The 27,189-nt window shown below is 38.0% G+C and overlaps 2 protein-coding genes across 6 annotated transcripts in view; both read right to left on the bottom strand.

Annotated features, from left to right (window-relative positions):
- Positions 1-704: 704 nt before the first annotated feature.
- Positions 705-14,322, bottom strand: mpp4b (MAGUK p55 scaffold protein 4b). The gene is made up of 22 exons (XM_084425472.1): positions 14,107-14,322; positions 12,801-12,926; positions 12,482-12,603; positions 12,317-12,394; positions 11,703-11,786; positions 11,304-11,435; positions 9,253-9,334; positions 9,016-9,101; positions 8,252-8,323; positions 7,503-7,699; positions 7,282-7,340; positions 7,154-7,171; positions 6,232-6,273; positions 6,115-6,135; positions 5,855-5,869; positions 5,689-5,730; positions 3,635-3,814; positions 2,854-2,934; positions 2,679-2,772; positions 2,459-2,567; positions 1,199-1,333; positions 705-1,111 (listed from the first exon to the last, which is right to left on the bottom strand). The coding sequence occupies exons 2-22, from the start codon at positions 12,856-12,858 to the stop codon at positions 920-922; spliced, it is 1,899 nt and encodes a 632-aa protein (XP_084281598.1). The 5' UTR covers positions 12,859-12,926; positions 14,107-14,322; the 3' UTR covers positions 705-919.
- A 3,283-nt stretch (positions 14,323-17,605) lies between these two features.
- Positions 17,606-27,189, bottom strand: part of als2b (alsin Rho guanine nucleotide exchange factor ALS2 b) — a 30,805-nt gene continuing 21,221 nt past the window's right edge. For all 5 annotated transcript variants that reach the window (XM_084424817.1, XM_084424818.1, XM_084424819.1 and 2 more), the window contains 13 exons: positions 26,200-26,311; positions 25,755-25,832; positions 24,318-24,451; positions 24,052-24,216; positions 23,002-23,119; positions 22,690-22,847; positions 22,500-22,607; positions 21,761-21,937; positions 21,624-21,669; positions 20,594-20,655; positions 20,353-20,502; positions 19,849-19,945; positions 17,606-19,372 (listed from right to left, as the gene is read on the bottom strand). In XM_084424817.1, the coding sequence (XP_084280943.1) occupies positions 19,334-19,372; positions 19,849-19,945; positions 20,353-20,502; positions 20,594-20,655; positions 21,624-21,669; positions 21,761-21,937; positions 22,500-22,607; positions 22,690-22,847; positions 23,002-23,119; positions 24,052-24,216; positions 24,318-24,451; positions 25,755-25,832; positions 26,200-26,311 (1,444 nt within the window). In that variant the 3' untranslated portion in view covers positions 17,606-19,333. The remainder of the gene's footprint in view (positions 19,373-19,848; positions 19,946-20,352; positions 20,503-20,593; positions 20,656-21,623; positions 21,670-21,760; positions 21,938-22,499; positions 22,608-22,689; positions 22,848-23,001; positions 23,120-24,051; positions 24,217-24,317; positions 24,452-25,754; positions 25,833-26,199; positions 26,312-27,189) is intronic.

Below are 27,189 nucleotides of genomic sequence, written 5' to 3'. Positions count from 1 at the left end.
CTTGAGGGTGAGTAAATGATGACATAATTTTCATTTTTGGGTGAACTATCCTTTTAAATGGCGTGCATAATATTAAAATTGTTTGATTAATGATTTTCAAGTCTTCAAATTTCAGATGAAAATGCCAGTGGTCCCATAAACACATGCCAAATTAAAGGGGATAGTTCACCCAAAAATGTCATTCCTGTATGAATTTCTTTCTTCTGCTGAACACAAAAGAAGACATTTTGAAGAATATGGGTAACCAAACAGTTGACAGACTCCATTGACTTCCATAGTATGGGGAAAAAATACTACAGAAAGTCAATGATGCCCCACAGCTGTTTAGTTGCCCATATTCTTCTAAATATCTTCTTTTGTGTTCAGCAGAAGAATGAAATTCATACAGGTTTGGAACAACTTGAGGGTGAGATTTTTGGATGAACTATCCCTTTAATTGGTGTTAGTTCTGTTCTTCTTATTTCTCCTCGTCACTCCAGACCTGGAAATCCTCAAAATCAAGTACAGTTTAAAGTGGATTAAGAGTGCTCAAAAATACTTAATAAACAGCTTAAAACACTTGTTTTCTGTAGCTTTTAACCACTGACTGACTGTTTTACAGTATGCCTTATTGAGGTGTATGTTATTTTACAAATGATGTAAAGCACATTGGTCAATGTGTTGTTTTAATTGTGCTATACAAATAAAGTGACATTGACATTAATAAAGGTTTAGGTTTTATTAATGTTTTCACAAGGGCAAACAAAATGTCAACAAAGTATTGACACCTGAAAAAAAAAAGTGAACAGAATTTTTTTTATAAAGACTAACATTTTTACAAACAAAACACACATCCATTTCACCATAAAAGGTGAAAAAGAAAGTTTATTTATATATCCACACCCATCTGCACTCCTATAATATGATCCCTTAGCTCTTATTAAGACTGGTCTGTTGGCCTGATCCATGCGGTCGGTACCCACTGCGGTTCATCCTGAGCTCTTCTCACTGCAGTCAGCAGCTGAACACATGCAGCCTGCAGGCCGTCGTTCACGATCACATGATCGAAGAACTGACAGTAATGCTGCTCCATCTTGCGTCCTGCATCCTCTATCTCCTGAAAATCTTCATCCTGTCTCAAGAGAGAGAAAATATAGAGAACATTGGAGATGTGGTACTTTAAAGACATAAACCGAGACAGATAAAGATGCAAGCTCACCTTAAAGGGTCGGTTGATGTAGTAATTTGTGATGATATGCGAGTTCATTCGTGTGCGTTTCATCTGCTCAAAAGTAGGAGGCTTTATAAAGATGACATACGCCCTCAGCTCTGGGGTCCTCACTGACTCTAACGCCTGAAGGTCAAGAACAATCGTCAGAACATGTCAGGCGTAATTCAGAATATACAACAACTATTTGTTTTTTTATGAATTGTTCTCTGGAGAATTGTAAATGGTTTTGCCTAATTCAAATGCAATTCAACTCAAGATTAATTCTATAGCGTTTTCCCAATACATGTTGTTTCAAAGCAGCATTACAGTTAGGAAGTATTCTGTTATCAGCCAGAAATGAGTGTGTCAATGTAATGTCCATATGGCAGTAATATTATAAGCTATATAACTTATAGCCTATTAGTAAACAACATGTATTCAGTTTGGCAGAAACATTGTATGTGTTAGGCAGCGATTACAACTTAAGGATAATATATGAAAGCATTGTTTGTCGATCCAAAGTTGGTATCAGATATGGGAATTAATTATTATTTTTACATGTTTTATCATCTACTAGTTGAAAATCATAAATCTGATTGTTTAGAAAGGTTATATCACACTTCTCTTTCAAGGCTATTATCATTAAATAAACGAAAACTATTAAAAATATTTTGTTAAATAAAATATAAATATTCGATGAAAAACTTGAAAAAATGAAAATTAGAAATGTTGCCTGGGCAACTAACTAAAATAAGTTAAGTTGAAACACTAAAATTACTAAACAGAAATAAATTAAAACGGAACTAATTGAACTAAAACTAAAACTGAAATAAAAATGACAAGTTATAACAAAATTACTAAAAATGTAATATTAAAATGAAAATATAAAAATAACAGGTAAACAATAAAATTCAAAAACGATAAAATAGTTCTCTTCAGCAAGTGGCAAGATTTGAAATTTGAGCACGAGTTACACATCTATGTTTAATATGTAGGATTAAAGTCACCATAAAACCAAAATTGACAATTCTTGTTTGTTTATTTTTTTAATAGAATTTTTCAGTATTTATTATAAATGAATAAAATCAAGTCCTGGCCTACATTTTGTCTTGTTCAAGAAGCCGCTTCACTCGGATATACATGACAATAGGGAAGAAAAAAACAATTGCAGCTTCTGTTTCATGCCAACTTTAAGAGGTTGTTCACATTCCTAACACTAAATATTAGCAAACACCACTAATAACAACAGATGAGATGAGAAAAACTCACATATGGCTCAATGTCAATCACACAGATCTTCTCACTTGCCAAAACATCTTTAATCGCATCCACACTAGTGCCATAGAGATGACCTCTCAACTCCCCAAACTCAATGAACCTGAGGAACAAAGAGGAAAAAAGTGTCACTGACCTATTTAAGATTAAGAAAAACATTTAGCCAGATATTAAACTACTGACTGTGTTAAACAAACTAGTATATTTAGACCACCTGTGATTGCAGACCATGGTGTCAAACTGCTTTCGGCTGATAAAGTGATATTCTCTGCCAGATTCCTCATGGCATTTGGGTGGCCGTGTGGTATCTGAGTGGAAATAAAAGTTAGACATCTTCAAAATCAGTACAGTTGTATCACACAAAGTCATATTTGTAGTATGAAACTCACGAGGAATGGCTCCCTGGTAGACCTTTGGATTGATCTCAATTAGCCTCCTGCGCAATTCATTCACGCCGACACCGGACGGACCTGACGGCATGTCATATTCATACATGATCATTTGCAAACAGGAATGGAGCTACACAAAGTTGTACAAGATCAACACTACCGGTGAAAAGTTTGGGTCAGTAAGATCTTTTAATATTTTTAAAAGAAGTCTCTAATGCTCACCAAGTCTGCATTTATTTCAATGCAAAAAGGTAATATTGTTTAATTATAAAATAACTGTTTTGTATTTATAAATATATAAAATGTATGTGGAAATTATACTTTTTTTATTTATGATTCTTTGATAAATAGAATGTTCAAAAGAACAGCACTGTTGTGAAACAGAATTTGTTTTAACATTATAAATGTCTTTACTGTCATTTTTTATCCTTGCTGAATAAGTTAATCTTACGTACCGTAAACTTTTGAATGGCAGTGTATCATGTTTTCCACAAAATATTGTAAGTTCTCAACAATATAATAATAATAAATGTTTCTTGAGCAGCAAATCAGCATATTAGAATGATTTCTGAAGGGTCATGTGACACTGAAGACTGGAGTAATGATGCTTGGCCATCACAGGAATGTAATATTTCACAATATTACTGTTATTACTCTATTTTGATTAAATAAATGCAGCCTTGGTGAGCATAAGACTTCTTTCAAAAACATTTTAAAAATCTGTTAAAATTTTGACCTGTAGTATGTATGTGTATTTTGCTGCTGATTTTAGCCCACTCACCCATCAGTGCTATGAGGCGGTGTGTGTGCTCTGGATGGTGCTGGTACCGCACCACCTCCTCATAAGGGTTGACCAGGGAACTGTAACAGCTTGTGGGGCAGCGCATGGTGCAGAACTGGGACGTTCCAAAAGCCTGACTTCTCCGCCGACGACAAAGACGCAGACTTCGTCGAAAACCAGCTGACATACACACCATAAGATTTACAAAGAATAAAAGCACATTAAAAAATGCAAACAGTTATATGATGCTACAGAATCAGGAGCAAATACTTAAAGGGATAGTTCACCCAAAAAATTATATTCTATCATTAATTACATACCCAAATGTCGTTTCAAACCCGTAAGATTTTCGCTCATATACGGAAAACAAATGATCTTTTTAATGAAATTTGAGTTTTCTGTCCCTCCATAGACAGCTACACAACTACCACTTTGACACTTCAGAGAGTTCATAAAGAGACCGTAAAACTAATCCATATGAATTGAGCGGGTTTTGTTCAAATTTTCTGAAGAGACACGATCGCTTTATATGATGAACAGATTTAATTTAGGTTTTTATTAGGGGTGTGCATTGGCACTGCCCTCACAATTCGATTCGATTACGATTCACCAGGTAGCGATTCGATTCTACGATGCATTGCGATGCATCAAAATTCTACTGCAGACAAGGCAAATTTTTCATCAGTCATGAGGCAATACAAGCAGTCAGATATTGAACAACAGATTTTATTGGCTGCTATGTGTGTATTATCACTCTCCTGTATCTTTGACATAAGTGTCATTAAATAACGTTGACACTAGCGACTCGTCAATTCTTGGCTGGGATGTGTCGACTTTTTGTGTTGTTGTTGTTGAAGGCAGCTCAGGATGCCAACGATCAACATGGTTCGTGAAGTTAGTTGTATTGCCAACGTGCTTGATTTTAGTGTGGCAGGTTTTACACACCGCGTAAGTCTTGTCTAGTTTCCCATTAACTTTGTAGAATCCGAAATGTGCCCAGGTGTCCGCTTTCCAAGCTTTGGGTGCGTTTTTAATTACCCGTCTATCGCGGTCATCTCCCTCCCCCTCAGCCATCTTGATTGTTGTTGTTGTTATGCCCCCGGAAGTAATTGAAACTTCACAACTTTATTTTCCAACTCAAGGCCAGAAAATAAACAGTGACATAATCGATTATGGCACTTTGCCACATCGATGCTGAATCGTGCATGCCCCGCATTGCGATGCATCGCCGAATCGATTATTGTTGACACCACTAGTTTTTATTCACATGTAAACATTGATCAGCGAGCTCAACCATACTTTGTAGTTTGATGCGCAAGAACAAACCTCATTGGTTCTTGCGGAAGCACAAACGTGCTGCGTAACATGAGATTTAACTTCATTGGTTCTCACGTCAGGCGAACATGCTTGAGCTTCTGTTTACCACAACTGATGTGTGCATTGATGAATGTTTATATGTGAATAAAAGCCTAAATTCAATCTGTTCATCATATAAAGCGATCAAGTCCCTTCAAAAAATTTGGACTTAACCGTTCAATTCGTATGGATTAGTTTTTCAATCTCTTTATGAACTTTCTGAAGTGTCAAAGTGGTAGTTGCTTATTTGTCAATGGAGGGACAGAAAGCTCTCAGATTTCATCAAAAAGATCTTCATTTGTGTTCCGAAGATGAACGAAAGTCTTACGGGTTTGGAACGACATGAGTAATTAATAATAGAATTAACATTTTTGGGTGAACTATCCCTTTAATACCTGTATGTAGTATGTGTTGTATTTTGTTATTAATATAATATACTCAATGCATGTAATCTAGTTGTGATTTTACAACTAAAATAACACCCAAAAAATGTTTTTGTCATCTCCAGTCACCGGAATGGTCATGTGAAAAAAACTCTTCATTTAAATCATGTGTAAAACGTAGGTATCTACAACATAGTCGTGGATAGACTAACTGAAGTTGCCATCATCAGGTCAGTGTTTGTGATGCTGTAAACCATCTAATCTGCTGTGGTAAATATAAACCAGTAAATCTTGTAATATCTGAGAGACACTCACTCAGATAAATCCCCTCAACGTTCGTGCTGAATTCACTCTCCTCTGAAACACATCACAAGACAGTTTATATTTGAACAAATACAGAATAATTATCAGTGACTTCAGCACAGGCAATGGTAATTAATATTAAACTTAAGGATTTCTATAGTGTTATATACACACTCACCATCCTTTAGCTCTTCTGATGAATCATCATGAAGGAAACAGCGACATAAGTTATCAAAGGCAATATTTTAAAGTATTTAAAGATGCACTCAATGTTGTGGCACACTTCATCTTTAACACCATAATATCATAATTTGTACACAAATCTAGTTATTGCTATAGTCACAGAAATAGTTTTGTTTGGGGGTCAGTACCGTTAAACATTGACCCTAAACGTGAATTCAGAAAATGTTTCTCCTGATATGTTCAGGACTTACCTACCCGATTCAAACGCCTCTTCATCTGTGCACAGGGAATAAAAACACTCAGGTGTAGGTTTAACAAGCATTATATAAGATACGGTTTTAATAATCATTTAAATCAGACAAGAAAACGTACCTGTTTCTACACATTTCTCATCTATAGCAATCATGTCATCCTCTTCGGGGAAGAAAAAAGAGGAAAAAATAATGATTTTTCTGCGAACAGCGATGAGTCTATGGTCTGTTTCACATGCAGTGTGTAAGCTTTAGCATTACATGATTTTTTTGGGGGGGGGGGTCCATTAAAAATGGACATAAATAAAATGGTTTTCTAATTCACATGAGGAGTATCACATTTACATCCAGGAGTAATTAATCTACACGGAAATAAAATTTCAAATGCTTTTTTAAAAACTTTCTATTCATCATAGAATCATGCAAAATGTAGCATGGTTTTCACAAAAATATTAAGCAGCACAACAGTAGAAATTCTAATAATTCTAATAGCAATCATGAATTTTCACCATATTTTCTGCACTGATACTTCTTCTAAACCTTATATTGTATGTCCACTCTAGTTGGGTGGGAAGTATGAATACTGTAACCTGTTAAAGGGACAGTTCACCCAAAAATGAAAATTCTGTCATTAATTAATCACTCATGTCGTTGCAAACCCATAAGATTTCAGTTCATCTTCAGAACACAGATCTTTTTGATGAAATCTGAGAGCTTTCTGTCCCTCCACTGACAGCTACGCAACTACCACTTTTGACGCTTCAAAAAGTTCATAAAAATATCGTAAAAATAATCCATATGAAATTAATTGAGTGGTTTAGTCTGAATTTTCTAAAGAGACTCGATCGCTTTATTTGATGAACAGATTTAATTTAGTCTTATTCACATCTTCAAAAATCTTCATTTGTGTTCCGAAGATGAACAAAAGAGGTTGAGTAATTAATGACAGAATTTAAATTTTGGGGTGAACTATCCCCCTTTAATATGAATTCTCAAAGTCAAATTCAAGAACAGACATGTGTATTTCTAGACTAAATGCTCACCTTCATCCACAGTACTCACTGCAGGGTAGCATGGAAACAAAAGATAACCAATACATATCAGCTGAATTAAACACATCCTGAATAAATGCACATATAAAACAATAACAGCATTTATACAGTTTACTCACAGGTTTTGCCGCAAGTGTGAGGATGATAAGGCTGAGACCACCAGAACTCTTTCTGCTTCCTACAAACACACACAATCGTATTAAAATTGGGGACAGCAGTGATTATCAGCGTAATCTCAAATCACATTCAAGTCAGCTGCCAAATCTCATCAAATCATAGCCTATGCAGATGTGTAATTATTCAGTCACCGACCTTTAACCCCTGACTACTTAGAACTGACCTTTTCAGCAAGCTCGTGGAAGGAATGAGGCCAGCGCAGGCAGAGACGCTGGGTAGTTTTACAGCCTGCCACCAAAGGGTGTCCGACTGATCCACAATCTCTAGGATATCTCCCTTCCGGAACGCCATGCCGGCATCTGCGCAGGGAATGGAAGGGTCCACGTGGGGATTGTAGTCCACCATGGCTCGCACATACAGCTTGTGAAAAGAGAGCAAAAGTCATAATATTCAGTTTACAGACTATACAATATCTATACAATACACCTTGACACTTAGCATGTAAATAATCATGTATAATTATTTATTCCAAGTTGTTATGAAATGTTTTAATTCCTATTAGTTTGATCTAATAACTAGTCAAGTAAAGACAATAAGCTGATTTCACTTCCGGAACATTCGTCATACAGAAAATGAAAGCTCAAGACTAGTGCATTGCATTTTGGGATACATACACATTTTTGAAAAAATAAGTAGTGTGGTATTAGCAGTTACACTCTACAGTAATGGAAAGCTGCTGCTGCTTGATTCCTGCCTTTTTATTTTTTTTTAAATACACATATATTAGTGACAACAAGGACAGCCCTGTTTGGTCTCGCACCTCCTCCTGCTTTTTTGGAAACTTCTGGCTATCCAACTATCCAACTACCCAACTTAATCCAAAGAACTGGATGCTTGATTCCTGCTGTATCATCGGGTATTCCATGCTATTTCTGTTATAGACTAATCAAGTGTTGACATTTGATAGCTCACCATGGTTTGGTTGTTGACTGGCCTGTCAGTGATGGGAACCACCTTAAACATCATGGTTCCATGGGAGTGAGCCTGTGGCAGAAAATGAAGACACAACTTCATGAATTCTGATTTATCATAGTTTTCTTTAATTTTCCTTTAAATTAAATGAGAATAGCTTTGTTGTTTGGTACAGTAAAACCACTGGTTTTACTTTGAGATAAAGAGAGTTATTTTAACAACCAATGCAAATTCTGGGTTATTCTTGGGTTATTCTGGGTAACACTTTACATTGGTTATGGATATATTTATATATATATATTGGTTATCTGTTGTAATTTTGGATATATATTATGGATGTGTCTTGCTGGTCCAAAGTGGTTTGGGGCTACTCAAGCCAGTACACTCGAATAGCTATGATGTTCAATGAAAAAGTTGGTAAAGCTAGTCAAGATGGTCTTGCTGGTTAAGCTAGTGTAACGGATGCCAGCTGGCAAGAGTTGTGCTGGTAAACCTCACTCTCCTGGCCTCAAGAGGCACACTTGCAACTGACTCTTGTTAGCCTGCTTGCCTCCCATGCCATCAGTTGCCGGTTCGAGCCCTTCTTAAAAGTGGGCCGAGCAGAACCGGTCACATTGGTGCCGTGACCCGGAGGGAAGTGAGGTTTAAGAGGTTGAGTGTCACAAAGGTCAGCTGCTACGAGCTATTACAAAACCTGTTATCAAAACAGCAAGAGAACACAAAACATATAATATACACTCATATGAGTGAGTGTGTGTACTAACCAGAATTTGTATGACCTGTTCTGGTTCCAGTCCAAACACAGGATTACCGTTTACTTCCACCAGCCTATCACCAGCATGCAAAAGACCTTCAACAGGAAGCACATAGACAAGAATGGATACTCCATGAGACATGTAATATAGACATAGAGAGTATGTGATAGTTGAGTATGGCATATCAGAGACACAAATAGAGAACAGAGGTTCAGAAAAAAAACAGTACAGTCAGGGATTTCTCACCACTGCGGTCAGCCAGTCCTCCAAATATAACCCGAGCAATGTATATTTCTCCTGTCACATCATCTCTCCTGATTGTTGCTCCCTAAAAAAGCAGATATCAATGCAAATATCTACAAGGCTTAATTCGATATGCATCAAGCACAAAACATGCATTCATCAAACATCATTGCAACATCTGATGGAAGTGGCATGCCAGGAACATTGTTCAATGACAAACTGAACTGCAATGTTACATGAAGAGAAAGAGAAAAAAGTCAAAAGAAGAATCAAATAATAAAAAAGAGAAAATATGATCTGACAAGGGATAGATTCATGGAGATGATGAAGATGTTAAACCAATGAGAATGACCAAATGAGAAAACAATACATCACTTCCAAAAAGGTAGGACAAGCACTAATGTGACAATGGTAACGTCAAGGCCTGGTGGTGAGTGGTGACATATAAAAACACACATATTAAATATTTGAAAGACCTGCATGCTTGAGACAGCAAGAATAACGTGGAAAAGTGGAAGTAGCCTCATTCTTTTTTCTTCTTCTTCTGGTTAAAGAAACATCCAAATGTGCTGCTGTTCACTTTGTGGTTTTGAGTAGGGCTGGACGTCAAGGACCCATTGGTCATCCAGTCCTGTACATCAACCTGTCTCCTTCGAGAAGATAGTGATGGCTTTGTTTTGGGATTAAATGACCTCCCCTTTGATAGCACTGGCTGTTCCAGCAGAGTGATGGCAGATGAGGAAGAAGAGGAGGAGGAGGAGGAGGAGCAGGAAGGACAATGAGAAAAGCGAGAGGAAGAACCAATAGCTGGACTAGTGGGAACACTGAGCGATCTGCTACCGATCCGATTAACCCTTGTACTTGCAGTCTCAGCGCAATGTAGAGACACTGAATTTGTGTTGCTTCTGGATACTAGCTCCTGGAGCTTCTCTACTACATGTGTTAGCATTGTCAAAGCCTGAGAATTCTCCTGCACACTCTCAGATATGCGTTCAGTAGCAGCGGCCATCCTCTCACCAAGCAGGTGGACGTTTTCAGAACTGCACTCCATGCAGTTGGTGGCCTGCTGCAACGTACTCCGCAATTCATCCAGACCTTCCTCCTTTGCCAGCCTTGTATGGGAGCATGTCATGGTCTCTCTTACCCGATGACAGTGCATTGGGCTTGGGGGAGCAGTTCGGGCATGAGGGGTTGTTCTAGAAGGTTCCGAAGGAGGATGATAGTAGCAGAATGATGAGGAAATCCATGGGGAAGGTTGAGAGAATGTATGTGGCACAGAATTAGCAACATCACACTCCTCCCCACTGTCTAAATCCTCAATCAAATTGTCTTCAGAGAAAGAATGAGAAATGAATGGTGAAATGGATGAAGACAAGAAAACAAAGAACACTAATTAGATGATGGTTTCAAGAGAGGCATACATGTCGTAAATCTTGATGAATGTAATAATGGGAATCTCCAAATCCACAGTTCTGGTCCTTACCAATCACAACTGTGCTACAGACACAAGGGGTGGAGCAACTGAGGCTCTGTTTCCATAATGCATTGCTCTGTCTGCAACTGCCAAAAGTGTTGCAGAGGTGTGCAGCAGTGGGAGCAACAACACTTGGGGACACAGTCTTGGTGGATATGGAACCACCCACCCGGGGACCTTCCAACTTGGCCTCTAAGCCTCCATCCAGCCGTCCCGCAGCTGAGAAGAGTCCACGGTGGGTTGCTTGCCTTAAAGTTTCCCAGTGGTTTTGAAACCTTCTTCCAGTTCTGGTCTATCCATGACAACACACAGCTCATAGTTACCAAACAGAACTCTTTACAAGATCAGCTATTAGTGAGATTTAAAAAAAATAAAGCAACAAACAAACTAATCTATAATAAAACACAAGAAGAAAGTTTTTAAACCACTAGCAGTCTTTACCGTTGTACCTTTTTGCCATGCTTATCTGAAAGAAAGGCTCCAGCAATGTACATTAAAAGAGCCAAAATAAAATCACAGGACAGGTCAGTAAAAGCAAGTCTTAGATTTGCCTGCCACTCCTTTTTCTGGTCATGCTCACCAGAGGCTGATTGTTTTTGACTAAGCAAACAATCCTCAAGGCTTCCTCATCTTCAGGCAGGTCTTTAGGCAGTGCTGGCAGATCTGGCTCATAGTCCCTCAGACTTACTGTGTCATGAGCCGAGAGGAGAGCCTGAAAAATATATGCGGTTTTTATTATTTTTATGGTTGACAAAACATTCCACACAACTAATTGAATACTGAAAGTGTATATCTTTAAAAACGTAAAAGAAACATAACAACAATGTCTCCCAAAATCTATCGGTCCATAAAGTCTGGCCTGAGAATTTGAAAAGTTTCTGTTGTGTAGAGAGTGATGGCCAAAAAACTAATTACTTTGCCCCTCTAAACCACTTACTGTTTTAAAAACAATAAATGTAACTTTAGTAAGAATGCTCACCTGAAGGTGGGGTTGACTGAGGAGGGCATACAGTTCTCGAGCTTCATTTGAGGGGTTTGGGACTGCAAGCAGGTCAGACAGAACCTAGAGTTCCAAAACAAGAGTCATGACTTACTAGGAAATCAAAATGTATTAGCAAAAAAGTTGGAGTCAAGACCAGACTCCCTAAAACCAAGACCTCTAACAGACCCTCTTAGACAGAGATGGCAACTCCAGCCCTCAGGATTTATGGTCCTGCAGAGTTTAGCTCCAATCCAAATCAAACACACCTGCCTCTAATTTTCAAGTAATTCTAATTTCTTTGGTTATATTAGATTGACAGTGGACCTTGCGGGCCAGAGTTGCCACCCCAGCTCTAAGACCTAGATCCAGACCCCCAAAGGTCCAGACCAGCACTAGACATCACAAGCCCCAGATTCAGCCCACAACCTAACCCCAAAGTCACAAACTGGTGTCAAGACCAAGACCACAAGATCAAAACTTCCGATTGGTACAATCTGCAAGTCCCCAGTCACAGGAAGAGATCAAGCCATCAAGGAAGTATAAACAGAAAGTACATGGTACGAGCAGACCAAACTATGGTGAAAATTAAGGACAGTGAGAGTAGAGCTGACCTGTAGTGAGAGTCCAGACGAATAGGAGAGATACGGCCTAGCTGGACCCTTTATGTGCCTCTGTAGACATTCATACACCTTCAGAGAAAAAAATAAATAAATATTGATTAACCCTGACCTATAACTCACTGTTAATACTATACGTTTAAGTAGGATGGACTGTACCTTTAGTAGAGACTGCAACCAGGGGGCATTGAGGAGACTGTGCAATAGTTCAGCTCCATTTATATCTTTATTGATAGAACCCCTCACCTCAGCAATCACAAGTGCTAAGATTTGTGTCAGGCCTGTAACATACAAAGCAAACACCTCTAGAACTTTAAGCTTGTTGGGTACATGCCAGTTATTTGCCAGTGATGCTGGATGGCTTCTTTAGCAGCTATAGTAACGTTAATATTAGCATCTTGCTAATCACCTAGACAAAACTAAAATTTAAGTTGGCAGCTTCCAAATTTAAGTAGTTACCTGTATTGCAGTTTCTTACCTTTGTCTCCCATCTCCAGTGGAGCCGACCCTTGATCAGTCTCCACGTTTGGTCTCATTGTCAATCCAGGAGGGTTTTGAGGTTCAGGGAATAACCAAACAATACACTGATCCTCCTCATATACAGCTGCAAGAAAACCCACATGAACTCAAGTACAACTGCTGATCAGTTATTGCCTGTTATTTCCAAGTGAATGAATTGTAAATTCAGTAGAAATGTCATGTTTTACAAAAGCACTGTAACCTTAAGGTGACCATAGAACCATTGGCGCACCGATGGTCTCTATGATCTACTTAAGCTTACAATGCTTTTGGGAAATGCAGTATAGAACTTTTTGTAGTTGTAAATACAATTCCTGTTTCCTGGCTTACCTCACGCATACTTCAAGTTCATAATGAGTTAGATATGCACTTAAAACCTTTACAGAGAAAAAAATGGTGGTTGTTTCAGGTGGTGTTGCTTAACGATCAGGGCTGGAATCCAAAAGTTTGTAGGTTCAAACTCAACAAGGATCATCATTGTGCTCAAGGATCATCACTGTGCTCTTGTGCAAGGCAGTTAACCATAGTTTGGTCCAATTGGACTGTCCTTGTCATTAGTGTCCTATACTTTGGATAAAAGTGTCAACGGTATGACACATTTGTGTTGGGGCTGATAACCCAGAGGTCTTAGATTTCAAAATGGAAATCCAGAAATCCAAGAATGGAGGGGGTCCATGAATACCCTTGTCACGGTTTTGACCTTGAGCAAAGCACTTAAGTACAGGTTACTCCAAAGGACCTTTCCAGGTTATAAGTGCACCCTTAGTGGTTTTGGATAAAAACACATTTGCTACATAAACAATAACCAAAAGATCACGTAAGAGTGCAATATAAATATCTCAACAGGATACGTTATGAACACTGTAGGACACTGGATATTAGTTTGCAGATCTTTAGAACAAACAGGTGCACATAATTTTCAGACTTTATAACTTAATAATAAAACTGTATTTTCAAACATTCTTCTTTTTGAGAGTTACTGTCCTTTTAAAAGTCCTTTTGACTCAGTGTTTCTGTATTTGAGTCAATTTGCATTGCCAAATCTGATTCTTGACTGAAGGATATGTATAGAATGTACACATAACATTGCTGAATTCCAACTGGAGCATCCCAGGAATACACACTAGGAAGGACTTAACGATTACAGTGAATAAAAAGCCTACTAAATTTGTCCCGCAGGGAGCTTCCTCATTGATAAGCCTGGAAGGCAAGAACCACAAACTCACATCCAGGCAGAGACTTAGTAGCAAATCCTGTTCACTTACCTCCCTCTTCCCTCACGTTCAGTTTGTCTTCTCAGTTTAGATCCCAGTTTAGAATTTAACACACTGAAGAACTTCCGAAGAGGATTTAGTTTGCATGATGACTGTCAGTTTTAACTTGCTCAAATATGATAGTATAAACAGAGGAATAAAGTGGATAGTATTCCATAACAGAGCACAGAAAAGTCCTCTTGGAAAAAAGAAGCGTAATCCCTCTCTATCCTGCTTAATCCCTCACAAGCAAATGAGTCAGCTGGGGAGAGAGAGAGAGTGTGTAGGAATGTGAGAGAGGAAATTAGGAAGGGAGGGATTGGACAGTCAGGGTGTCTCTAAGAGTGAATGTGTCTCCTTTCATATTCTTTCAAACATCATTCTATCACAAAACTCCAGTCTTTCAGCTGTTAATTCATCATTCTTAATAAGATTGAATCATTCCTCACCCACTGCATGAGATACAGAACACCTCTCTCTCTTTCTCTCTCTTCCGCTGACCCACTCACACATATTTACCAGTTGATGATCCCACACTGAATACATTCTGCGTCACACGTACATGTAATCCTCTTGATTAAAACAGTGGAGTGAATGACACATCCTGACTTGTTTTTTGATTTTCATCACAGGTCTGATCAGGTCTAGTTGTCACAAGGGGTTTATCTCAGGAACGTTTTGAGAAAATTTTTGTTGCATAAATACTTGCATTAGTCAGTTTATTATTTTCTTATTTTATATTAAACTATTTTTGTTGTTTTGAAAAATTATTTACCTTGATTTGAAAAAAACGACGTGAAAAGAATGACGTGAGGGTGAGTAAATGATTTTTGGCTGAACTTTCCCTTTAAGTGGCACTAAATCATTGATATGGCCTATTTCTTTCACTTCCTTTTATTAATCGTTTCAATTTGAAACAATTGGGACTTCAAACAGTTTAAAAAGTAACGTCTTTTTAACACAACATGACCCAGAGCATTGTTATACTGTTTAGCAGATGCCTATCAACTCATCTCTGTAAAAGCAGACTTTTTAATATATTGAAGCGCCCCATGCTTAAAAATGTTGTATACAGGCATAAGCTGATTGGGGGAAACTGTATCCATTTTCATCATATGTTACATCATCTCGTCCCTCTCTCTACCACCCTATAAAATCAGTTTAAAGTAAAAAAGGATAAACAGAAGCCGATACTAACCCTTTAAGGCCAGTCTAAAGCAGTCGTTCCAAAGATGTGTCAACATCTGAAAACACAAATATTAAAAATACAACAAACCATTTAATCAGACATAGGATAACATAAATAAGCTTATCAACTTTCATAGAGAGTAGAAACACTTACCTAACCCAATGGTCAAGCATCCAATCAAATGATGTGCTAATTGGAAGCTATTTTGGAGATTATACAGAAACAACATGACTTTTACAGTGGGTACGGAAAGTATTCAGACCCCCTTACATTTTTCACTCTTTGTTATATTGCAGCCATTTGCTAAAATCATTTAAGTTAATTTTTTTTCCTCATGATTGTACACACAGCACCCCATATTGACAGAAAAACACAGAATTGTTGACATTTTTGTACATTTATTAAAAAAGAAAAACTGAAATATCACATGGTCCTAAGTATTCAGACCCTTTGCTCAGTATTTAGTAGAAGCACCCTTTTGATCTAATACAGCCATGAGTCTTTTTGGGAAAGATGCAACAAGTTTTTCACACCTGGATTTGGGTATCCTCTGCCATTCCTCCTTGCAGATCCTCTCCAGTTCTGTCAGGTTGGATGGTAAACGTTGGTGGACAGCCATTTTCAGGTCTCTCCAGAGATGCTCAATTGGGTTTAAGTCAAGGCTCTGGCTGGGCCATTCAAGAACAGTCATGGAGTTGTGAAGCCACTCCTTCGTTATTTTAGCTGTGTGCTTAGGGTCATTGTCTTGTTGGAAGGTGAACCTTCAGCCCAGTCTGAGGTCCAGAGCACTCTGGAGAAGGTTTTCGTCCAGGATATCCCTGTACTTGGCCGCATTCATCTTTCCCTCGATTGCAACCAGTCGTCCTGTCCCTGCAGCTGAAAAACACCCCCACAGCATGATGCTGCCAACCACCATGCTTCACTGTTGAGACTGTATTGGACAGGTGATAAGCAGTGCCTGGTTTTCTCCACACATACCGCTTAGAATTAAGGCCAAAAAGTTCTATCTTGGTCTCATCAGACCAGAGAATCTTATTTATCACCATCTTGGAGTCCTTCAGGTGTGCTTTCATGTGTCGGGCCACTCTGCCATAAAGCCCCGACTGGTGGATGGCTGCAGTGATGGTTGACTTACTACAACTTTCTCCCATCTCCCGACTGCATCTCTGGAGCTCAGCCACAGTGATCTTTGGGTTCTTCTTTACCTCTCTCACCAAGGCTCTTCTCCCCCGATAGCTCAGTTTGGCCGGACGGCCAGCTCTAGGAAGGGTTCTGGTCGTCCCAAACGTCTTCCATTTAAGGATTATGGAGGCCACTGTGCTCTTAGGAACCTTAAGTGCAGCAGATTTTTTTTTGTAACCTTGGCCAGATCTGTGCCTTGCCACAATTCTGTCTCTGAGCTCTTCAGGCAGTTCCTTTGACCTCATGATTCTCATTTGCTCTGACATGCACTGTGAGCTGTAAGGTCTTATATAGACAGGTATGTGGCTTTCCTACTCAAGTCCAATCAGTATAATCAAACACAGCTGGACTCAAATGAAGGTGTAGAACCATCTCAAGGATGATCAGAAGAAATGGACAGCACCTGAGTTAAATATATGAGTGTCACAGAAAAGGGTCTGAATACTTAGGACCATGTGATATTTCAGTTTTTCTTTTTTAATAAATGTGCAAAAATGTCAACAATTCTGTGTTTTTCTGTCAATGTGGGGTGCTGTGTGTACAATAATGAGGAAAAAAAAAGAACTTAAATGATTTTAGCAAACGGCTGCAAAATAACAAAGAGTGAAAAATTTAAGAGGGTCTGAATACTTTCCGTACCCACTGTAAATTATTTTTGCCAGCAAAATATTCAAATTTTTATTTCACTTCATTTTCCCCCTTCAAAAACAAAGTTCAATGGATGGTTTCAACAGTCGCTGATGAAGTTTTAACAGCTTAATGCTGCCACTTCAGTGGAAACAGACAACTAAGAAAATTTGATTTTGGTTTATTAAGAACCAGCTATTTTTATGGTAACAGTTTATGATGGTCCACTTTAGACATTCTACTATGAAGTACTACAAAGTGATTAACTTTGCACCATGCTGACTTATTCTACTAATCTGAATTTAACGGTCTACTAATCCGAACTTAACCGTCTACTATACTAATACTCTAATAGTTTGTTGACATGTAGTTGCAAAATTACTTATAGTTAGTAGAATGTCTAAAAATGAGCCATCGAAATAAAGGGTAACTTTTTTTTTTTTTATTCAAACCCCCTAAAAAGTTTTGGAAACAGCTGTAATAAAAGGCCAAGTAGGAGAGTCAAAACAACCATTTTAATTCCCAATCATTGTTTTATTGCCATCTATCTGAATTATGTCATTAAACAATTTGAACATACAATATTCTTCAAAAAACGAAACTTTATACATACTTGCACACATACGCACACTCAAACACAGGTTAATATGCACACCTTGGCTCAGCCTAGAAAAACTGGTGTGGAAATACAAACCGTAACTTCCTGTACGCAAAGTACAACATGAATCGTTATATTCATGCAACATCTCATGTGTCAATGGTTGCAAACATCAACAGTCCTTCGCCGTAACAGTTTGCACGATTACATTTAGTAACATACAATCACACACTAGCATCCAAATCCTGATCTCTGATCCTCGGAAATGGGTTTTCTGGCCATTTATTCGAACTCACTGTCCTTCTGGTGCTCTGTACGTGATATACCCTGCAGATTATCTATGTCGCTCAGATTATCTGTGCTGCAGCCAGATCTAACCATCAAATAAATAAAACAATGTCAATAAAAGGAAATAATGCATTAGGCCGTTGAGCTTTAAAACGTGTGACTCAACTCAAAGCTATTGCTGGGTAAAGAGATGTATTGACACACATCCATAACACTGTCAGAGGCACTTTTAAGAACACTTCATGAGAAAGAACTGATTTTAGCAGTGAATACTACAGTGCTTGTGTATGTCAAGTGACCTTTCTGCAGCAAAACGCAGAAAATAAATCTCATAACCAAATTAGTTTAGCATGCAAATTGTGGCTTGTTGCTTTTTTCCAGTGTGCCAGTCACATCCACTAAAAAACTTAAACACTGCCGACGGTTACTCAGAGATGCGGAAAAAGTTGAAACCATTTTAAGTGTTTTTTTAAATAAAGGCTTCAGAAAACTGACTAAAAGAATACTTAAGAGTGCATCGGGAAAAAACTGTTGTGCAAGTGCATATAGAAAGAACCAAAAAATGTGTGTTGACCCATAAACACTTTCTATTTCTTAGTGTCAACCGTTTAAAATACCAAGTTCAATTTGGCTGAACAAAGAAGCTGGTAAACAAAGACTTGTACATAATAACGCAGGTCACCATCCCTGCACAGTTGGTTAAGAAAGCTCAAAATAGATCAGACGTCAGCAATGGACATTCAAGCACAAGAAGCACATCATTTTTCATTTATGTGAACAGATTCATGATTTAGGTCCATATGGCAGTGTGCTGTTTACCATGAATGATGTAATACGATCAGGAAAATGTAGTAGTTTACTTCAAAGATGGAGGTAGATTGCAACCATTATTTCAGATGGCTTACAGTACACTAATGAACTTCATACATCATTAAATCGACAACTGGCACTGGATCGACCAGTGTGTGCTTGAAGGGGAGAGGTGACATGCTGTTAATCGTCATACATTCTGAGCCAATGAAGTACAGGCTCTTTAATAAAAGAACAATGAGTAATGTATATCTGTAGCATGATGGAATGGCAGCAGTTAAAACGCCTCAATTACGGCTTTTTGAGCGAGGAAGACACAAAAATGGAACGAATAAATGTTAATAAATGCCAAACCAAAGTCTGACTTGCACATAAACGGGAATGTGAGAATGTCAGATTCTGATGGGATCACCCTTCACCGGCCATGTGACCCAGGCTCGGAACATGATTGGCTCCTCACACATCAAGTTCGTTTCTTGAACACTATTGGCTGGTCCGTCATTGCACTGCCTTACCAGATGGGTTTGGAGAGATCATTACGGTCATTACGTGACCTTCTCGTGCTGGATTTGATAGTAGCATGCCTGTACAAAGCAAATCAGATAAATCATGTTTAAAAAATGTCATATTTAATTAATATTTAAAGACCACTGAGGCAGTTCTATTACTAAACAACTTTTACATTCTATAGGTGCGATGTTCAGCAAATTTTTACGGATGAAATCCAGTCATTTGAATGAGAATCCAAAAGATTTCTATACGCAGATTTCTCAAAGGGTTCAAGTTGGTCATGTGGATTCACCAATAGAAAGTTGCCTGGTTTGAAAGTGACCTCATGCATCGCTACACTACTGACAATTGACAGTAGACCTTTTTGTGCTCACAAAATTTTGCCAATCTGACAACTTGAAAGACAATGTTTAAGCTAATGTCTGCTATAGTGAATGCAAAAAAAATTGATATTTGGCTGAAATTTTACAGAAATTACAAGGGTGAAATGTTGCTTTAATTATAGCAAAAGTTAAATATATACACTTATGTACCCTTATATACACTATACCTTGAGTGTTGTGAACATGATGCCATGCTCTCCATGTTGTACACATGGATCCATAAGGTCCTCAATGAGACTGACCTCTGACCCAAGATTCCTTATCCTGAAGAAAACAACAGCTGTCAACTAAAACATGCCTTGTTTTTAAAAATGTGTTATTTTCTGTGCTAAAGCATATGCTGATAAAAAAGACTATGTCTAAAAGGAACACATAATCGTTTAAAATTATTTCTGAAGGATCATGTGACACTGAAGCCTGGAGTAAATTCCGCTTTGCATCAAAGGAATAAATTACATTTTAAAATATATTAAAACAAAAAGCTGTTATTTTAAATTGTAACAATATTTCACAATACCTATTATTTTTACTGTATTTTTGATCAAATAAATGTAGACTTGGTGAGCATAAGAGGAAGTTTTACCATCCCCCAAATTTTGAAAAGTAGTGTACAATACATACATATTCCAAAAAAAGGGGGCATTAGAAATGCCATGTGATCTCATCCTTACCGTGCACGCAGAACAACAAAGAGGAAGACAGGAAACAGGTCATCCATGGACCACAAGAAATCCTGTTTGAGGAGTGTAAGTACTTGCTGGGTTATCTCCTCAAAGGTCAGCTGGATGACCTGAAGCTTATCTGAGGGGGTAAAAGTTGTGCTGTCGAAATAAAAAGAGAAAAAAAAACTTGCAAAAAACATACCAGAGAGAGAAACTACAAAAGTTATCAGACAAAAAAAAAAAATCCAACCTTATTTGCTGTAAAGTCTCAACCGCTGAGGCAAAACAGGCGTCTTTAGTGCTTGAGAGAACCTACACACCAACACCCAAAATATTTCCATGAATATTGCTTCACGTTCCAGGTTCTTATTTCAGGTATAATCAGCATTTTGCCTTCAATGAGAGTTTTATGAGACGTATTAAAGTGCCCCATTATGCTATTTTATAACAGGTTTACATGCATCCAAGGTCAAAAACACTTTAATGGTCAAATTAGATACCAATGACCAGTGTTGGGTTAACGTATTACAAGTATTACAAGTATTACAAGTAATCTGAGTTATGTAATCAGATTACTTTTTCAAATAACTAGTAAAGTAACATTACTTTTAAATTTACAACAAAATCTCTGAGTTACTTTTTCAAAATAAGTTATTTTTCCATGTATTGTATTGACTGACACCTCTCCTGTCCCCATATTGAGAGAAATTGTGAGTAAGTGCAGAGGTGTTGTGTGCGCTGCGTGAACATGATGCTTATTGTAGTTCTAGACTAAATGTGAACATGCATTTACTCATCTCACTTGCACAAAAACAGATTCAGTATTCCTCAAAATGAATAAACAAAATGAAACACAAACTCAGAATATTATACAAGCAAGCCCAGCCCAGCCCAGGTAAGAAAAAGCAACGCATAAGTAAAGTAACACATTACTTTCCATAAAAAGTAACTAAGTAACACAATTAGTTACTTTTTAGGGAGTATCGCAATATTGTAATGCATTACTTTTAAAAGTAACTTTTCCCAACACTATGCAAATTTTTGTACAAACCTATGTACGTTCATGCACAAAGACAGACTGGAATTTCTGACGACTTATTTCAGGAAGTTCAGAATCGGTTCTTTCGTTTGGAAGATAATAGCTTCATTTATGGTGCATTTTGAAACTTTGCAGACCTTACATTCACAAACAGCTATATTACACTACACGAAAAGAAATATCTGAAAAAGCATAATAGGGGCACTTTAAAAAGCACTTATAAAAGGACATTTTTAAATACCTGTTGTTTTTCTCCATGTACTGTAATAGTCACAGGCCAGAACTTCCTATGAAAACAGTTGTTAGTGGCAGTAAGATGGATCACTACAGGATAATCAAATCCAAGTATGTCTCATTGTAGTTGTGTGTGGGACTCACTGTTGCACCCCGAGGAAGGCGAGCAGCGCCAGGTCTGGTTGTTTGTTGAGTCGGAGCACACACTCCCAGTACACATCATCCTCCTTCTCTTTCTCTAAAGCGTAGAGAGTGAAGAGAGGAGGATAGAGACGTGGCAACAGCACCGGCAGGAGGAGAGCAGAGCTGCTGACCACACACCTGCCACACACACACACAACACATCATATGACTACTAAAAAAATAATGTGTTAAAGACAACAGCTCATAAAAGCACAGGAAAATCATCTGAATTTATAAAAGTATGAGATAAAAGGTCAAAATTATGAGATAAAAAGTCAATGATATAAAAAGTCGAAATTATATCTCAACTGTGTCAATTTAAACTTTTATCATAATTATGACTTTGTATGTCATAATTTCAACTTTTGATGTCATACTTATGATTATCAAAGCATGATTTCTTTCTTATGCGGTGGAAATGGGCTTTCAGTGTTTGCGCCTATCAAGTTCCAAATAAAAAGAGAAATAAATCAAATCAGATTAAGTACTTTTCATTTACTAATTTATCAAATATAAGTATTACCTCATGGTGATTTAATATGTAAGCATTTTTTGTTTCACTCCCAGTAAAAAAAGCTAACTGTGACAAACAATTACAGTTGTATAAAATAAAATTACTCACACTGTAATATCAGAATTTGGTCAAGGTATTATTTTTCTGATAATATTATATCTGATGAGATCATGATATCTTACATACCCGGGTTTAGGAGACTCAAGCTGCTTCCCAGCAGGGTCTGAGCCGCCCGTCTCTTTTGGAGGGTCAGCCAATGAACCTCCTTCCTCAGGCAGATCAGGGAAGAGGAATCTAAACACAAACACACACACATAAATATTAATGGAAAGACTTTTAAAACAGACTTTGTTGTCAGTTTGGCTCACGCACTTACCTGACGAGCTGGAAGATGCGGCTGAGATAGGACTTGATCTCATTGACGGCCTGGGGCAGTAATCTGCGGTTGGCCCCAACACCAACATATGTCATACGGTACACCGAAACCAATGTCTCCACCAGTCGACCCAGAGGATGCAGTGGGGTATCACATGCCTAGGGTCAAACATAAGGGGTCAGTGACATATAGTGCAAAATCATCACACAACTCCTAAAGGAGCAAAGAGGGACAAAATACATTGGAAAGACATTATTATGATAAGAAAATGTGGTTATTATCAGTTAATTGACGACAAGTGGCAATGCTTACCTTGACGAGGTACCGGCGGATTGTGTGATACACCTCTAAAGTCACAGGACCCACATGATGAGGGATAAACTCAAGACTCTCCAGCGTTTTGTGATGAGAGCGACTCAGCAACTCCGGACTAAAAAACAAACACACATGTTCAGGTGCTATTTGAAATGTCCTACTTCCCACTTCTGAAGTCATGATTACAAGATCGTCGCATTCAAGTGATTTGTTGTCGGAAAGATCAGGAATCAAGGAAGACACCAGGTTTATTCTTGCCTATTTATTGGGAAAATCTTATTAAAACCAAAATGATATTTAGCATCCTATTCATTGACAACCATATAAACATTCACCACGCTATCTAGATAGCCTGCTTGCTGCCAATTCTGGAATTTCGCTGTGTATAAAACATGCAATACGCTTTAAATGATTATTCATATATGCAAATATGCACTACTTTAACGACAGGACAAGGTGATGTAGCTGTTGTGGAAAAAAAAACTAATAAAGAATACCAGTCACAGCAGCAATTATCCATTTAAGCCCTACCCTTTGGTTACACTTTATTTTAAGGTGTCATTATTACAGTGTAATTATATATTTAAGTACTGAGTAATATTAAGCAACTACATGTACTTCCTATAGGTAGTTGCATGTAATTATGAATAATTTACTGCTATTACTATGGTAAGTACATGCAACTACCTATAGGAAGTACAAGGGCAAACCACTTTTTTTTTTTTTGTACAAGGGTTGCCATTTTTTCCAGTAGCACCTCACTGCAGTACACAAGATCCAGGGGGCGGAGTTGGATCCAGATCTAAGGGGTGGAGATTGGTAGGTTTAAGGGTGGGTTTAGGGATCAGGGGGTGGAGATGGGTAGGTTTAGGTAAATGTAAGGTGGGAGGAGTTGGATCTGGATCCAACTCCTCCCCCTGGATTTCGTGTTCTGCAGTGAGGACCATCTCATTTTTTCTGCTTAGAGTACTTGGTTGTCAGCTTAGCAACATGCTTATGTCAGGCTCTACTGGAATCAACTGTGAGTGCATGTGTGTTTAAGTGTACCTGTCTCTTTGCTGTCTCAGGTTAGCAGTGAGCGCTACAGCAATGTTGTCCCACGCTGCAGTGGTTTGCCCTTGTCCGGGAGAATCACAACCTAGCCTGTTCCAGCACTCCACGAACACGGCCTTCCACTTGTCTTCGGAGTGAACTGCTAACCTGCCCAATTTACTGCAGACAATCACAATCACACATAGATAAAGGCTCTCCATCAAAAATGACAATGTCACTTAACATTTGAATATGCTACACAGTTCAACACATGCTCTTACAGTGCATGAGCCTTCTCCTTGTCTGAGTCGTAGAGGCTGGGTTTGTAGTAGGAACCTGACATCTTTAGCCCGGTTCCCCAAACCCCACTAAAAGAGCCTTCAATATAGTCTCCATTCGGCATGGTCAACATGCCCTGCAGAAAGAGAAGATAACAGGCTTGTTTGTGTGAACATAAACCACCATTTAAAGGTGCAGTAAGCGATTTTTGATAAACACTGTTGATATTTGAAATCGACACCCAAACAAACACACCACTCCCCTCATTGCTCCGCCTCCAAAATAAGGAAAGGCTTGTTTTCAAGCCTTCTTGCTGTCTTTAGGCGCGTTTCCATTACAGATTTACGCAAAACTTTTGCGGTATTTTTCTAAATGTCGACAAAAACTATTGTGAAATGACGCCGTTTCCATTAACCGATGTTATGCGACTAAACTTTATTTTTTTATTTAAAAATGTATTATTTTTTCCTGTAAAAGCTTTTTTTGCGATAAACGGGAGTTTTTGTGAAATTGACATGTTTCCATTGGCCGTATTTTCAATTCGCAATTTCAAATTGCGCAATTTGAAGGGTAATGGAAACGCGGCTTATGTCTCTCCAATGCTGGAAAGCTTCTCCAGTATTAATGCGGGTTCTAAAGCATTTGCCTGATTGTAACCCTTTTTCTTCCAATTATATTCTTCTGACCTTTTCCTCTTTGGTAATATACAAATCTTCCTCTTGCTCACTCTTTCTCCTCCCCCATCATGAGCGAATACTGATGATGATTGCCTACAAGAATGTTTTTCTGTTCTTTTTTCTCCTATTTACACAGCCAGGACTATGTATAAAAAACATTTCAGCACACACAGAACAGAAATCAGCAAATATTCACACAAAAATTTGTTTAGGTGTTCATTTTAATTTTCAAGAGCATTTTTCTAAAATTGCTAACTGCACCTTTAAAAGTTTAGGAATCTGTAAGACTTGTTTTGTAAGACTGTAAGACTTGTGCTCACAAGGTCTGCAAAACACTAATATTGTGAAATATTATTACAATTTAAAAAAAACTTTCTATTTTGATATATATAAATTCAAAGCTGTTGCAATTTTAAAAAACAGCTTTCTGTTTTAATATATTTTTAAATGCAATTTATTCCTGTTTTGGCAAAGCTGAATTTTTAGCATCATTACTCCAGTCTCCAGTGTCACATGATCCTTCAGAAATCATTCTGATATGCTGATTTGCTGCTCAAGACATTTCCTATTATCTTCAATGCTGTGTAACATTTTTGTGGAAACCGTGATAAAAGAATTTCAGGATTCTTTGATGAATAGAACATTTTCAAAAAGAGTTCTTTAAAAAAAATTCTTTAAAAAAATATTTATTAATGACCCCAAACTTTGAACGCTAGTGTAGATGTGTGGGCATACTAAGTGTTTGTGAGCATTATAAATCACCTTTCCATTTAGAGTCCAGTCTTCTGAAAATTCCCCTTCAAATGTGGTGTCATCTTCAGACAGTAGCACCCCAGTCCCCTTGGAGAGAAACAAATTACAAGATTAGCAAAAAAGTTATTTTTTATACTTTACTAGCAAAAAAGTCTGTAATTGTGCTTATGTCAGGTTTTGTCATTTTTGTAGGTTCAAAAACAGTAAAACCTAATGTGTGGGGAAAAAACAGGAGCTATATTCTGTAGTGAAAAAATGGCACTTATTCAAATATAATTTTAACAAAAAAATCATATCCATAATATTTGATAAATATTGTGTGATAACTGTTAAATAAAAGCAATAATGCTCAAGAGGCCATTATATATTGTGAATATAGTCATAATCAAGCATGGCTTATCATACAGTACCTACTTTGCTTAAATAAAACCAAATGTGTGTATGTGAACCTCACCATCATTTTGTTGTTGCTAAAAGCACCTTCATAGTAGAGGCCGAATTGTGTAACAACAACTCCGTTCCCCTGACGCTGATCATCCAGCCACATGCCCATGTACTTCTCCCCTCTGACACAAACAACAGTTAGTATAGAGCACATATACTTACTCTTGTCTTAAAGTGTGTAATATGTTTAAAGACCCCCTGTGGTGAAAAACAAGTTTTTGATGTTGTTTATATGTCTATGTGGTGTTTTTAATATGCTTTGAACTACCATTGCGGAGTATTTTCTTCTTAAAACTGCAGTGAACCAAAGACAGTCTCAAAAACACGGTTTGAAATCACTGGTGTTTCTGACGTCACAAACTACCTTGTAACCAATCACGTCAACGAGTGGATCTCTGAGCTGGTGCGAGTGAGTGGGTGCAGGGCTAATTTGCATATTCATAAAACCGTGTATACTAAATGAGGCAAGAGTGTAGAGTTATATTCAAGCTATTTTAAAGGGATACTTCACCGATTAGCATTAAGCTTTGTATCAGTAGAAACCCGGTAGTATTTTCGAATGACCGTGCTTCCCTCCCTCATGTCCCCCTGAGACGAGAGATTTCTGTATTGTGTGTCTGGAAAAAAAACTCAGATGACGCAAAAATCGTCAATTGCATTTTTGGCCAGAGGCTAGAGACTACAGCCAGCAGTAGGAGCTCGTTCCGCATGTTTTCAACCCGCCCACAGGGGGTGGGATTTCACGATAAAACGGCGTCTTTTCAGTTTCGAGTCAACTATAGCCTAGTTGTATCATTTCTTCCGATACTGCCCTCTGTAACCGGTAGGCGTGGCTTGGGAGTGGCCTCGTAGGGCAGCGAATCAAGTGCATTCTGGGAGTTGTTGTCTTTCATCCACATGAGCCAAAAATACATTTTCTGGCTTTTCTCAGTCTAGAAGGCACCAACTTCTAAAATAATTTCACATTTCTACTACATAAATGACCCAATTTAAATACTCA

This window comes from Rutilus rutilus (genome assembly GCF_951802725.1).
Source record: "Rutilus rutilus genome assembly, chromosome: 12".
Taxonomy (NCBI): domain Eukaryota; kingdom Metazoa; phylum Chordata; class Actinopteri; order Cypriniformes; family Leuciscidae; genus Rutilus; species Rutilus rutilus.
The sequence above is the reverse complement of the archived record's forward strand: the minus strand, read 5'-3'. Positions and strand labels throughout refer to the sequence as shown.